At 40.4% G+C, this 16,202-nt stretch overlaps 1 protein-coding gene across 2 annotated transcripts in view; it reads left to right on the plus strand.

The window, feature by feature from the left end:
- The window catches only part of LOC108701771 (eyes absent homolog 2), a 120,072-nt gene that overhangs the window by 82,872 nt on the left and 20,998 nt on the right, over positions 1-16,202 (plus strand). For both annotated transcript variants that reach the window (XM_041576044.1, XM_041576045.1), the window contains exons 7-10: positions 1,686-1,753; positions 2,709-2,886; positions 3,466-3,608; positions 6,511-6,594. In XM_041576044.1, coding sequence (XP_041431978.1) covers positions 1,686-1,753; positions 2,709-2,886; positions 3,466-3,608; positions 6,511-6,594 — 473 coding nt within the window. The remainder of the gene's footprint in view (positions 1-1,685; positions 1,754-2,708; positions 2,887-3,465; positions 3,609-6,510; positions 6,595-16,202) is intronic.

Genomic DNA, 16,202 nt, shown 5'->3' on the forward strand with positions numbered 1-16,202 from the left:
TGGGCAGTTGGATCACTAGAGAGATGTGCCTCATCTTAGTTTCGGTTGGCTAATGCAAATGCCGTGATTCTTAGCCTTAAGGGCAGAGACACACGAGGAGATTAGTCGCCCGGCGACAAATCGCCTATTCTTTTTGCGACTAATCTCCCCGAACTGCCTCCCGCCGGCTAGAATCTAAATCACCGGCAAAATGGCAATCGAAGCGCTTCATTTTCCGAAGTCGCCCAAAGTTGCCTCACTAGGAAACTTCAGACGACTTTCGGGAAAACTAAGCACTCGCCGGTGGGAAGACACTCGGAGCGCTTCATTTTCCGAAGTCGCCCCAAAGTTGCCTCACCAGGAAACTTCGGGCGACTTTCGGGAAAACTAAGCACTCTTAGTGCCACCCTACCAGCGATTTATATTCTAGCTGGTGGGAAGGCAGTTCGGGAAGATTAGTCGCCTGAAGAAGAGGCGATTTGTCGCCGGGCGACTTAATCTCTCTGAATCTCCACGTGTGTCTCTGCCCTAACCTATGGGTCAGGATCCAAAATTGGGTCCCATGAAGTTGAGGATGTGTCTCCATGACCTCCATTATTATGTGAAAGGTCTAGTAGCCGATTCTAAAACCATTTCTTGGGTTGACCCAAACTTTATTGGGACCACTGTTAAAAGGACAAAGAACCCCTGGAGTAATGATTATCCTCAAATAAGATTTATGTCAACTGCTGCAGCTGCGGGATACATTTTCGGAAGTCCTTACTTAATTTATTGATATTGGTATCCTCCAAAGCACATCATGTTCTGGAATATCAAACAACATCATTCTTCTTAAACAAACTTGTGTTTTTTTATATCCCCAAGTATGTGGTCCTGATTTGGTAAATGAAAGAAATTGAATTTTATGAAAGCCAAAAAAAATCACAATTGACGGCCAAGAGATGCATTGTGGGACATCCTAGTCGTGTCTACCGGGAAAACTTGCCAACATTTTCTATGACCCATGGTAGCAAACATCTCAAACATCAGAAAAGATGTTTAGCCATTTAGAAACAAATTATCACCCAGTGGAAGACAATAGATTATTCAAGCCCATTGTCCTGGGTGATGTGCTGCAGATATTCCCATAAACAAAGAGTCACTTTAACATTTCAAATACTTAATTTTTTACGCCCGGAGGCTGCATGTGGTAGCAAATTGCTCCTAGAACCATATCGCCGTCTAACTCCTTCCTGGCAAAAATCTTCTTTCTCACTGTTCCTTTGTGATGGCCCCTGGCGTGTAGTAGTTTATTCAGCTGTTCATTCCCTAGTTAATCCAGAATCTTAAAATAAAAACAAACAGGGTCTTTAGGGAGAGGACGTAGGAAGACCATATACTGAGGTCCTGTCCATACCTGAAATAGAGGGATAAATGCTAAAGTGATTCTAGTCTGTGGTCCATAATTTCCTTGCATTGGTGATAGGAAGGGTTGACCCGAATCTGCTGAGAAAATATAACTGAAGCCTCAACATCTTCAACCAGCCAAGAGCCAGATATCTAGGTTTAAACTATTATAAAAATCTGCTTTTTTATGTTCAGGGAAAAGGAGTGGGTTTAAAAACAGCCTAGTGTCCCTTTAATCTTTGAAACCAAAAGTAAATGTTTGCCAAAATCTTTGCCAAAAGTAAATGTTTTGTAATTAAGTGTATTGACTTTTTGTTTAGGTCCATCGGGTATTTATCAAGGAACCAATGGCCTGACCAACGCAGGAGCCTTTGGAAGTGTGCATCAGGTAAGATTTGGATGGGGAACCAAGTCTTCTTTATAATGTTTCATTGATGCGCAGGAGTAAATATCTGTACTGGAAAGATTAGACTATTCTGAGAGATCCGGTTGGTACTGGGAGAAGTCTCTCTCTTATGAAAAACAGGTACATATTCAGAGCTTATTTTAGGTCTAAATCATTCATTGTGGCAGGGATAGGATAATTGCTGTTATGGGTACCCATTATTTCTCTAAGATAAAACAGTCCTTTCCACTGCCCTTTGGATCTTTTGACAAGTGCTGGGGGTTGTATTTCTATAAAACCTCGCCCTACTGTCTCCATCTTGCTCTATAATGCATTTGCATATTGTTCTTCTGTTTCCATACTGTACCATTGCCAATCCTTTTGTCCTACACTTGCCATCTACTACTTTTACCCTACTATCACTAATTTTGGCCCTACTCTTGTCACCTTATGCTATTGTCATTATCTTTCCCTACTGTTTGTCATCTTGTTCTTCTGTCTCCACACTGTCCTATTGCCAATCCTTTGGTCCTATTCTTGACATATAATACTATTGCCCTACTATCGCTAATACTGGCCCTACTCTTGTCACCTTATGCTATTGTCACTATCTTTCACTACTGTTTGTCATCTTGTTCTTCTGTCTCCACACTGTCCTATTGCCAATCCTTTGGTCCTACTCTTGACATATAATACTATTGCCCTACTATCGCTAATACTGGCCCTACTCTTGCCGTCTTATACAGTTGTTACTATCTTGATCTACTGTTGCCATCTTGCCCTACTGTATGTGCTTCACCCTCCCACTTTCTACCCACAACTGGTGCTTTGCTGAACCCACTATGAGTAGGACCAAGGGCGTTTGCTACTAACTTGACTAATTCTGAGCTTTATCCATGACCCATTGTTCAAGGTTTATGATGTATATTATACTAAGGTCCATATTTATTCTTTAAAGGAATATTCATCATACCCAGGCTTCAGTCAAGGCCAGTACCCACAGTATTACAGCTCCTCATACAACTCCCCGTATGTACCCACAAACAGCATCAGTCCCACAGCCCTGTCTACAGCCGCTTACTCAATCCACGAATCCTCTCAACACATCTCCAACCAGAGCACAGAACCACTATCAGGTATGACTATGAAGATTTTCATTCATCCAGGTCATGGTATATCTAGTATAGGTCAATCTAAAAACAACTGGACTTGCTGAGTAATCAATGAAGACGTTTCACTACTCATCCGAGCAGCTTCTTCAGTTCAACTGACTGGTGTGGGAAGTTTTCGGTATATAAACTCTTCCACTAATCCATTTACAATGGCACATTGTAACTCTTCAAAGAGGTGACATCTGAAGAAATTCACAGAGGTGTTGATTCTGTGTAGTTGTGATAGGATTATCCAATGTGTCACGCAACTGTCAGTTGAACTGAAGAAGCTGCTCGGATGAGTAGTGAAATGTCTTCATTGATTACTCAGCAAGTCCAGTTGTTTTTGGTTTTTTTTAGATTGACCTATACTAGACATCAGGTAGGTCTTGCCCGTATTCACTTGTTGACCATGTCCTTTAGAAGGCTTGGTCATATTGGCTACAGCTCAAAAGGTTTGAAATTTCCAGAACTGCCTATGAAAGAAGAGTCACTGTATTAAACATCTCTGAACCTCATTTTTTTTTGTGTTTGAATTAATATGCCCTGCCCATTATGTTTCAGGGGAATACAATGCTCACAATGGTCCCTCCACTCCAATTAAAGACTCAGAAAATGATCAGCAACACCGAGGATCTGACGCCAAATTACGCGGAAGATCTAAAAGAAATAATGACCCATCTCCTGCGGTGGATAATGAAATAGAGGTATTTTATTAACACATAACACATACAGTATATGGGGAGGTAGATGCTTGGTGTATCTATAAATAAAAATACACCCAAGAGCTCCTATAGCTACAAGGGTGTTCTTTGAATTATTGTGACTTATTTGTGTATATGGATATTTTGCAATCCACGCCACCAAACATAACTTTCAGACATGAAAAAAATGAAATTATCAGTGCGGGGGAAATCTTTTTTTCTTTGTCTCTTTAACGGAACATTGCTAAAATCTTCTCGAGAGGGCAACGTTGCCAGTCATAATAAATGCAGAGACTGGTAATGGTCCATTGTGCCAAACTTTCCCAGATGTTGCGGATTAGAGCGTGAACTCTGCTCTTGCTAAAAAAAAAGTACCAAACAATTAATGAGCTGTGATTTACTGACTTTGGAATTAAATGATTTGGAACGAGATTGTGTCGGGTCAGGGGGAACAGGCAGAAACACATGTTACTCTATATCAATGGGACAGCTCTAGGAATATTGCGTTAAAAAGGGTAGTCATCACTAACAATGACATGGGGCTGGGGTCCAAGAATATCACAATGTTGTAAATAAACTTCTTATATTGCTGTTATTGTTGCTTTTTTTTCTGTTTACACATTTTCCTGGTGATGGTTTGAGTTGAGTCAGCAGCTTCCTTCCTGCCAAGAACCAGCATAATGTTTGTGAGAGGCTGTCCAGAAACAGGTTCTTTCAAGGAGCAAAGTTAAATTGCTGATAGGCTCACTTTTGTGTGGTCTTGGTACTCAAAGAGCAGCACTGGTAGCGCCAACACATGTACCACTGTGCTATGAATCTGCCACGCTGATGCCTGCAACTCAACATCCAACTGAAAATAATAATAAATAATAAAAGTAACAAACCCATCACACCCACAGAGTCTCACCTTCAGGTTGAATCCTTCCTGATGTTGGGCTACCTTCAGCAAATGCCATCCAAGAAAGGAGAGAGTAGATCTGTCCACTGCGGTCCCTACTCTGAGCAAGTACTGCTTCAGAATTTATCTCATAATTCAAATTTAAAAAGCTCCACCTAACTCCCTTCCCTGATTTTGCCTTTTTTAATAATAAAATGACACGAGTAAATCAGATCTGGAAAAAAACAAAATAAAATCGGGTGGAAACCTGAATCGTATGATTTTTTATGACTTTTTTTTGCCAGAAAACCCTAAAAATATCGGATTATCGGGCTAAACCCAGCACAACCTACGATAACTTCCAATTGGGACAAGGCATCTCCCATTGACTTATACTGTGCATGACCCCGACAGGTCTGGGATGGCTTTGGCTTGGGCTTTTTGCAGCATTGAAAAATTTGAGGGTTTGTTCCTGTGAAAAATTTGAGTTTTGCCCCAAAAAGCCAGACCTGATAAATTTGTGGTTTAGTAAATAGCCCCCCTTAATGTTACAGTCAGGCGTCCTTTGGGCTTCCAATCTGCTACTCAGGGGGAGAGCCCTAAAAGCCAACCACAGAGTCTCACCTTCAGGTTGAACCCTTCCTGATGCTGGGCTACCTTCAGCAAATGCCATCCAAAAAAAAAGAGAGAGTAGATTTGTCCAACGTGGTCCCTACACTGAGCAAGTACTGCATTGGGATTACAACCGCCACTAATTTTCCAAATTGGGTTTCAGAACTGGTCCTAGTCCCAACATTTAGGGGATTATTTACTAAAATCTAAATTTATCTCATATTTAAAATAAAAAAGCTCCACCAAGCTCCCATCCCCAATTTTGCCTTTTTTAGTAATAAAATAACACGAATAAATCAGATCTAGAAAAAACCTGATAAAATCAAGTGAAACCCAGAATCGTATGATTTTTTATGACTTTTTTCCTGAATTTTTGCTAGTAGACCCTGAAAATATCAGATTATTAGGCTAAACCCAGTGCAAACCACGATAACTTCCAATTGGTATAGGGGCATCTCCCATTGACTTATACATGACCCCGACAGGTCTGGGATGGCGGATTTTCAGCTTGGGCTTTTTGCAGCGTAGAAAAATTTGAGTTTTCCCTCATAAAGCCAGACCAGATAAATTTGTGGTTTAGTAAATAGCCCCCTTAATGTAGCAGTCAGGCTTGGGCACAGGAAACTCCAATCTGCTACTCAGAAGGAGAGCCCTAAGAGCCAACATTAGAGTCTTACCTTCAGGTTGAACCATTCCTGATGCTGGGCTACCTTCAGAGACCTGTCCACCCTGGTCCCTACACAGAGCAAGTACCCCAAAAAATTTCCAAAACGAATGGGGGGTTATTTACTAAATCTCAAGTTTATCAAACTCCCATCCACTCATTTATCAATCAATCTTCTCGAAAAATTCGGAGCAAAAAAAAAGCTTGTGATAAACTTGTGCTTCGATTCAAGTCGTACAATTGAAGCTCCGAAAAATGTACTTTATCGGATTTGCAGGCGAAAACCTGCGCGGCTCACAATGTCAAGAAACATTAACTTCTACATGACCTCGACAGGTTTGAGATGGAGTATTTTTGGATTCTGATTTTTAGCAGCCTTGGAGTATGATAAATCTCTAAAATTTCAAGGTTGTTTTCCCCCCTCTAAAAAAATTTTTCTTTAAAAACTCGACCAGAAAAATTCAAGGTTTAATAATCATTCAGGCATTTAGAGGTTCCCCATTCATTTGAAGAAGACCTGTAGCACATCATTGCTACTTAATGGCTGGCAGATCTGTTGCACATATGCAAAGACTAAAAAATAGTCAATAGCATTAGACTTTGCTGGAGGTAGAACAATATGGCAGCTCCAAATACTGAAAATGAAAGTTCTAGGCAGAAGGATCACTACCAGTTATTTCTGCAACATTTTTATGACGGTTCCATAGGTGAAACCTAACCCCCCGTGCTTGTTTTTTTTTTTTATGTTTCAGCGTGTGTTCGTATGGGATTTGGACGAAACAATCATTATTTTTCACTCGTTACTCACGGGAACCTTTGCAACAAGATACGGGAAGGTAAATCTGAATATCATTTATTTTCCTACATATTATATCGATTTTCCTAAAGACGAGCTGGTTTGATTTGGTCAGACTTGAATTGGCTCGTGATTATGTAGATCCCAGAAATGAATCAGTTTGGCAAACCCTCGTGCGTGGTTGGAAATGGAAAACCGCATCGTCACACAGGACGGTCGTATTCGTTTGTGTGGTCAAAGGGTTTACGTATTTACGAAATGTTGGGAAATTGGAAAGTGTTGAATTTCCTGAACTGCACAAAGGGATGGTTTTGCACTAAGATTTGTTGTGGCCTTCGTGCATCAGAGGGGGCTTCTGTCTTCTGTTATAGGGTTATTTACTCAAATCCCAATTTATCTCATTATTTAAATTAAAAAAAAACAACCAAACTCCCGTGCCCGATTTTACCTTATTTATTACAAAAAAAGCCTGATTTAATTGGTTTGGGTAAAAACCTGATCAAATCGATTAAAAACCCAAATCGTACGATTTTTTCGGGGGTTCTTCCCAAATCACTGAATTTTTTTTGGCTTTTTCCTGAAAATCCTAAGGGGCCAATTCACCAAGCTCAAGTGAAGGATTCGAAGTAAAAAAACTTCGAATTTCGAAGTGTTTTTTGGGCTACTTCGGCCATCGAATGGGCTACTTCGACCTTCGACCACGACTTCGACGGATTCGAACTAAAAATCGTTCGACTATTCAACCATTCGCTAGTCGAAGTACTGTCTCTTTAAGAAAAAACCTCAACCCCCTAGTTCGCCACCTAAAAGCTACTGAACCCAATGTTAGCCTATGGGGAAGGTTCCCATAGGCTTGGCTAAGTTTTTTTGGTCGAAGGATAATCCTTCAATCGTTGGATTAAAATCCTTCGAATCGTTCGATTCGAATGATTTAATTGTTCGATCGATGGATTATTCCTGTTCGATCGATGGATTATTCCTTTTTCGATATTCGAAGTCGAAGGATTTTCATTCCCCAGTCGAATATCGAGGGTTAATTAACCCTCGATATTCGACCCTTGATGCATCGGCCCCTAAATGTTTTTGCCCGAAATGATCAGATTTTCGGGCTAATTCCAGCACAGACCATAAAAACTTCCAAATAAGATAGGGACCTCTGCCATTGACTTATACACAACCTCGGCAGGTCTGAGATGGCGGATTTTCGAAATCAGGCTTTTTGCAGCATTGGGCTTTAATAAATCTCGAAAAATTTGAGTTAAAAAAAAAATAAATTGAGTTTTGCCCCAAAAAGCTGACCAGATTCATTCGGAGTTTAGTAAATAACCCCCTTAGTGTCTGGTAAGCCTTTTAACCCTTCCTGGTGGTGGTACGGTTTTATAATAGCTGCACTCTTGTTCGCAGCAGTGTCTTCATTCTTTCTGGCTGGAATTGTATCTATAACAGAGATGAGTTCTCTTCTTTCTGAATGACTCTGGGTTACTTTTAGGAATGTACCGGATCCCAGATTTGGTTTGGGATTCGGCCAAATCCAAGTTGTTTTTATCAGGATTCGGATTTGCCAAATCTACAAGCCTGGCTGAACCAAAGCTGATCCCTTTCTGTTCACATAGGGTATTTCTGACTGTGCGCTATCTCTTTCGATGTAGAAGAAGTGTTTCGGATTTGGTTTGCCCAAATCCATACCCCTTGATTCAGGGATTTGGCTAAATCTGAAAATCAGGTTGGCACTTGTATATTGGCACTAGTTGCATGTATCGTATGCAAGTACCACTGGAATAGCACTTAAATTTGCGTCCTTTTTGCTTTTGTAATTTTCGTTCAGATCACCAATGGCTGCCATAGTGTCCTCATTTTTATCCTATAAGAAGCAGTGCCATAGCAGTAAGAGTCAACGTCTTCTCAAGAAACAACATGGCGGCCATTTAGGACGCAATCCCACTCCCCACCCTGCATAAAGGCCTGTAAAACATCATGCCTTGCCGGCATTCATACGGCCGAAAGCTAAAACAAATTAAGTTTTACAACGCACATTGGAGACAGTAAATCTACGTGTCGTGCAAACATTTTTTTAACATTAGAAAATCAGCCGCATTCATTAACGTTTTTTTTTCTTTCTTTTTTTGCCACATTGAATGAATTGAACGTTTTTTTCCTATTTTTTTTTTTTTTTTTTAAACTCTGAGCTCATTTTGTAAGCGTTATGTTTATGTAAAGTGCATAAAACCTGATGACTTATTTCCTATTTAAACAGCTTCGAATTAATGCGCTTAGCAGCTTTTAAAAAAGGGGGACATGTCTGCTCTTATCATTGTAAGCCATCAATTAAAAAGCTAATATGGCAATTTTCGCTGCTCATAACCCAACAGGGTACACACATCTATTTATAGAGTCCAAGAGGCAAAGTACTCCTAATGAGTCACAGTGTCCTAACACTTCATTAAAATGAGTGTGTGCGCTAAAAGGTGCCAAGGGTGAATGGTACGACCCTGTGTTTAACTGCTCTAGGAGACATTGGTTTCACATTCAGCCACCTGTGCAGATGCAAAACTATACCAGCCTAGGTATTCCCCTGTACTAAGCACAATTCAGCAGGAACAGTCCCTAAATTTGCTCATAGTCTGTATAGAGAGAGACCATAAAACTATGGCAGCATAGGTATTCCCCTGTACTAAGCACAATTCAGCAGGAACAGTCCCTAAATTTGCTCATAGTCTGTATAGAGAGAGACCATAAAACTATGGCAGCATAGGTATTCCCCTGTACTAAGCACAATTCAGCAGGAACAGCCCCCTAAGTTTGCTCATAGACTGTACAGAGAGATCCCATAAAACGATGGCAGCATAGGTATTCCCCGGTACTAAGCACAATTCAGCAGGAACAGTCCCTAAGTTTGCTCATAGTCTGTACAGAGAGATCCCATAAAACTATGGCAGCATAGGTATTCTCCTGTACTAAGCACAATTCAGCAGGAACAGTCCCCTAAGTTTGCTCATAGCCTGTACAGAGAGATCCCATAAAACTATGGCAGCATAGGTATTCCCTGTACTAAGCACAATTCAGCGGGAACAGTCCCTAAGTTTGTAAAAGAACAAACTTACACTCGCACACCCTGGCCGTCCAGAAACAAACGAATCCCAGGTGCTCGATGATAGAGGAATCGGGCAACCTCAAAAGCAACATAGACACAGAACACACCGGCACAGCATGGGTATTACTAGCAGGTATAACCTTGCTCGTTTATTGCGGATGCAACGTTTCGGGGCGTGACCCCTTTCTCAAGCATGCTTGAGAAAGGGGTCACGCCCCGAAACATTGCATCCGCAATAAACAAGCAAGGTTATACCTGCTAGTAATACCCATGCTGTGCCAGTCCCTAAGTTTGCTCATAGTCTGTACAGAGAGATCCCATAAAACTATGGCAGCATAGGTATTCCCCTGTACTAAGCACAATTCAGCAGGAACAGTCCCTAAGTTTGCTCATAGTCTGTACACAGAGATACCATAAAACTATGGCAGCATAGGTATTCCCCTGTACTAAGCACAATTCAGCAGGAACAGTCCCTAAGTTTGCTCATAGTCTGTACAGAGAGATCCCATAAAACTATGGCAGCATAGGTATTCCCCTGTACTAAGCACAATTCAGCAGGAACAGTCCCTAAGTTTGCTCATAGTCTGTACACAGAGATACCATAAAACTATGGCAGCATAGGTATTCCCCTGTACTAAGCACAATTCAGCAGGAACAGTCCCTAAGTTTGCTCATAGTCTGTACAGAGAGATCCCATAAAACTATGGCAGCATAGGTACCCCCTGTACTAAGCACAATTCAGCAGGAACAGTCCCTAAGTTTGCTCATAGTCTGTACAGAGAGATCCCATAAAACTATGGCAGCATAGGTATTCCCCTGTACTAAGCACAATTCAGCAGGAACAGTCCCTAAGTTTGCTCATAGTCTGTACAGAGAGATCCCATAAAACTATGGCAGCATAGGTATTCCCCTGTACTAAGCACAATTCAGCAGGAACAGTCCCTAAGTTTGCTCATAGTCTGTACAGAGAGATCCCATAAAACTATGGCAGCACATTTCTGCAGCAAAATAATTTTGGTCGCCCCTTTAAGCCTCTTATTGTTATTCACCTGACCTATAGAAATACTTGAGGCAGGAAGAGATTTCATTATCCTCTGTTTTGGGTAATCACATTCCACCCCTCCAGGCAATGCTATGGAGGATAATAAATAAGATTTTAGGATTGATCTAGTAACACTGGCGCTAAATTCCACAGTTTCCAATCAGATCTTTGTTGTTATTTCCTAGCTAGTAGCAGACTGATCAAAACACATTCCTGATCATTACTGGCAACTGCACTTGTAAAATTCAGCAGCTATGTTAGCTGAGCCCTTTTTCTGCTTCTATTGAGAAACTTCTCTCCCCGTTTCACCTCCTTAACTCCAAGTATCGAATGTGATACAGAATACTTGGGACCTGAGGTTTTCCCGATAATTGGGTGTTTCTGTAATTTGGAGCACCGTGTATTAAAAAAACATGTAAACATTAATAACCCAATAGCTTTGTTTTGCCACCAATATGAATTCATGCAGTTTCGTTACCATCAAGGACAAGGTAATGTTTTTTTATTACAGAGAATCAGCCAATAAATTAGAATCGTTTGATAAATATGACAGAGGGGTTTCTTGTTAATAAATCAGAAACCCTTTCATTCACATGGGCAGCTGAACATGACAATTATTTGGTGGAGGATTCGGTATTATGGATTTGTACCCCTGCTTTTTTCCATTCTCTTCTTGTCATTTTAATGCCTGGTTTATACAATATACCAAACCCTAGAAAACATCCACATCTACATCACAGAACTTATAGCAGTATTAATACAGCAACAGTTCCATACCATATACAGTATGATGACCCAGAACACACAGCAGGATAAATACAGTGACAGTTCCATGTATAATACCCAGAATACAAGGCGGGATAAATACAATGGCAATTCTATGTATAACACCTTGAACACACGGCAGAATAAATACAGTGCCAATTCCATGTATAATACCCCAGAACACACAGCAGTATTAATACAGTGCCAATTCCATGTATAATACCCCAGAACACACAGCAGAATAAATACAATGCCAATTCCATGTATAATACCCAGAATACATGGCGGGATAAATACAGTGCCAATTCCATGTATAACACCTTGAACACAGGGCAGTATAAATACAGTGCCAATTCAATATATAATACCCCAGAACACACAGAAGTATAAATACGGTGCAAATACCATGTATAGTATCCCAGAACACACAGCAGTATAAAAACAGTGCCAATTCCATGTATAATATCCCAGAACACACAGCAGTATAAATACAGTGCCAATTCAATGTATAATACCCCAGGACACTCAGCAGGATAAATACAGTGCCAATTCCATGTATAATACCCCAGAACACACAGCAGTATAAATACAGTGCCAATTCAATGTATAATACCCCAGGACACTCAGCAGGATAAATACAGTGTCAATTCCATGTATAATACCCAAAACACACAGCAATATAAATACAGTGCCAATTCCATGTATAATACCCCAGAACACATGGCAGGATAAATACAGTGCCAACTTCATGTATAATATCTCTTTATTATCTATTGTCGTTAACGTCCCTTTATCTCCAGTAACATTTCTCTATGTGTTCAGCAACTGCAAACCACTCAACTCAATCCGTCAAAATGTTTGGATTAGGAGTCTGCACTCCATTTACCCAGTAACGGGCAATAATAATAATAATAATAATGGTCCAAGTATGGGGTTGAGTTCTCTCTGCCACTTAGCCAAACAGACAGCCACTTGTGAGTGATAACTCCCGCGCTCCAGTCTGTGTCGGAGATGAATAGACATCTCCCGCTGGGTCATTAGTCAACTAGAAGTGCCACAAATTTCTGCTCTGCCTTTCCATCCCCGGGAACCTTTAGATCTAGTCCTATATCACCTCTGTTGTTGAAACATGTAAGCATTTCCAATTCCTTTAGAAAAACACAGGCAAAAGTGCTTAAGGACATCTGTTTATTTTATTTCTTTAATGAGAAAACCTTCCAATTTCTGCCTGGCTCAGCTGTGTTTGTTTACATTCCCTTAGTCATGCATGCTGTGCTCCTAGGGACTGCCAGTAGACCCTCTTAGGCCCCTTTCTGGGCCATTCCCTTCTCCTGCCCCCTCTGACTTAAATTAGTCTTTCCTTAGAAAAACAGAGACCCCTGGAACCCAGCAAAATTAGCCTTCGAAAAAACAAATAGGGCTTAATTCACTCAGTCGATGGCGGATTAACTCGGGATGAATACAATTTGGGAAGGATTTTCCAAGGAAGTTTAAGATTGGTTTACACACACTGGAGGTATTTGTGGTATGCAGTCGCACACAGGTAATTAGAAAAGACTGCAATCACTAGATATTAGTATTATAATGCAATTTAATAATGCAATATTAGGAACTAAGGGACTTCTACTATAATGGCACTACACAGGCACTTTCCTATTTTTTTTTAGACCAGTTGTTTTTTGTATTTGCCTTGTTGTGCCCACTTAATCCTACCTGGGTCACAGCTAGGGTTGCCAACTTTTCTGGAAAAAAAAATACCGGCCTTCCTATATATTTAACTTTTTTCCCTAGAAATAACATTGGGATCAGCCATCATTTTTACCGGCCAGGCCGGTAAAATACCAGCCATGTGGCAACCCTAGTCATAACACATACATATACAGCTCATGAGATGAATGGTCGCAAATGGCAGGTCAGTGAACCCCAGCTTGGCACACTAAGCTCCAAGCCACTAGGAGGTAGAAGGCTACATTGGAGAAACCCAACAAGTAAATTAGACAGGCAAGAGAGGTGCTAATTGAACAAATCAAATGGTGGCCAGCTGTGGGGCGTAACATAGCATTCCTAGGGTATAAAGTCATTAAAATATCTATATAGATATTTATAGCCCTTCAAAAAATCCTGTGCTGTGTTGACTCCTTCGGTTCTTGATGGTGCCAAGATGCCAGTGTCTGACAGCAGGGTCTGTTAAGGTGGGCAAACACTGGCTGATGGGCATGCACTGTGGATCTGTCCCCTAGGTCAACGATCAGATCATACAGAGGGGTCTACAGGCCCGTTGGATGAGGATCACATCAACACGCCTTGTTAGAAACAGAGACCAAACATGTCCAATTAGTATAGGTCACATATCGGTCTTGCAGGGCTGTCAGTGGCCCCCATACGTCCCGGTTACTCTGCCTTCTCCATCTTTGTGGTGTCCCAGGGATAGAAAAAATTCAGGTAGCAGTTTTGGGACAACTCCACCTCCTCTTATTTCACTTTCCTCCTTTTTTCATGAATTTGAGCATTGATTTTAGTTTTTATCCTATCAAATGGCAGTCTATTTAATTCAATCAATTTAATCAATTGAATCTTACTATTCACGTAGGAGTATTAACTTATACAGCACTGTAGCACTTTATATTTAATGAATTAAACTTCTCAACTTAGTAATTTTTCTATGCAAATCAATTTAATTTATAACACTGTAAACAATTCATGTAGAAATCGGTGATCAATTGGGGTAGCACTTAATCAATTGGCACAATACTATTGATTATATTGGTAGGGTATAAATCTGTGTGAAGGGGTTCCGTCCGAATTTTATGGTTTATGGTAATATAGATCCTTTGGATTTCAGAGCTCTTTATAATTAACTTATTGCACTGCACTTTATAACTTATTGCACAGCACTTTATAACTTATTACTAAGTGATATATTCAACTTTATGCACTAATTAGTGGTGTTTATCGAAGTGCTTACAACTTAACTGACATTTAATAAGTGTGTTAAAATTACATTGTGACTGCCTTAGTCTAACTGATCAAGTGGGGGTTCTTTTCTATCCTTCCTGATATTGTGAAATTCCCCATACGTGGGTCAACAAGCTGCTGACTTGGTCTGGAACAGCCAAGTATGGACACCCTTATAAATTACTCCAGATCCTCATTATGACCTTGTTTTCCTATAAAACATATTAACATAGCTCAGTCATGAGTAATGGGCAGTTCTCTATATGTTAATAAATTAGCAGTCCTGATTTATCCTATCCCACCCTGGGTAAGTGCAGAAAAATCCAACTATAACATTACCCCAGGAAGCCAACAGCCTTTGCCCTTTATTCAGTGCCTCTCCATCTTCTCTGTATAATGCCTTCCACCTTATACTTTGTTTCCTTCCATGTTGAAGGGGGGGGTTGAATTTTTCCCTTTATTGAAAAACCATTAGGGGGTTTTAAAATGAATGTGATTCACAGCTATACGAATTTCGGTGCCATTCATACAGGATATGACATCAGTGGAGTTAGTGTGAATCCATTTGGCCTTTATTGAGTGCAGGGAAGGTGCTCCCAGTGCATCTATTGAGTGTTGACATAACTGGTAGATATTCCAGCAAGGCAGCTAACGGAGGAGGAAAGCATAGATTATAAAAGCCATCTGGTTAATATCTGCTTGTAATAATCTACAACTTGGGCCACTGGGCTGTGCTTGTGAGACTATTATATGTGAAGCAAACAAAGCCTTCATATTTCTGCAAGCATATTGAGATCTTGTAAAAATATCTCTATACTGTGTGTGTGTGTATATATTTATATGTAGCTAGTAAAATATGTAGGAATATTTAGCCGGTTTGGGAATGTATTCCTTGGCCTTGTCTCCAAAGTCGGTCAACGTCCTTCTTGAGTTAAAGCCACATCATATGACCTAATGTTGGTCTAGACTGGGTCCGTTGGGTCAGCCCTGTATATGTTTTAATGGATAACGTTCGTTAAGGCCAACGAATAGTGAAATGTTACAGTTTGGATTTTGCCCTATGTACATTCTAATGGTAAATCTACCTAGCGGCTAGTGAACATTTAGGTTCTGATGCACACTAATGTTCAGGCTATAACAGAGTTCGTTCATTGGATATCCTCTAACTCCATTGTTCTCTGCATAAAGACCCTAGTAAACCATTACAATATGCTTATCCTTTTGCTGATACTAAGCCTACATTTCTAGCCATACCTATCCATTGAACTCAGCATGAATTGTTCTGACCACAAGAAAAGGGTTACAGGATATTTAAAAGTTACAGGAAACGAGCCCTAGCTAGCGAGAGTAGATCCACAGCAAAGAGTTGAATGACCAAGTCCTAGTTCTTTGATGCCAAAAGGAGTACTTTTCCCAGAAGTCAGGCTTTTTGGTCCAACTTACTTATTGTACCTTTCAATCATGGCCTGGGGAGCTCTTAAGATTAATAAGTGTGATTTGAATGTCAGGCAGGAGTAGTGCTTGTTTGGAGATCTGGATTGCTTTTGTGAGTTAAAAACGGTGGAGTTCTGTGAAAACATTCCAGCCTAAGCCCTTTCCTGCATACCTGGATAATTCCCCTTTGTGTTAAATAGCAGGTTAGAAGCCTGTACTTCACCATTATTTTATGGCTGGTTGACGTACAAATAACAGGTTGGTTTGGCAAGAGGAGGGATTGAATTTAAAGGAGAACTTTCACGTACAAATAACAGGTTGGTTTGGCAAGAGGAGGGATTGAATTTAAAGGAGAACTTTC

Source organism: Xenopus laevis, chromosome 9_10L, assembly GCF_017654675.1.
Source record: "Xenopus laevis strain J_2021 chromosome 9_10L, Xenopus_laevis_v10.1, whole genome shotgun sequence".
Classification (NCBI taxonomy): Eukaryota; Metazoa; Chordata; class Amphibia; order Anura; family Pipidae; genus Xenopus; species Xenopus laevis.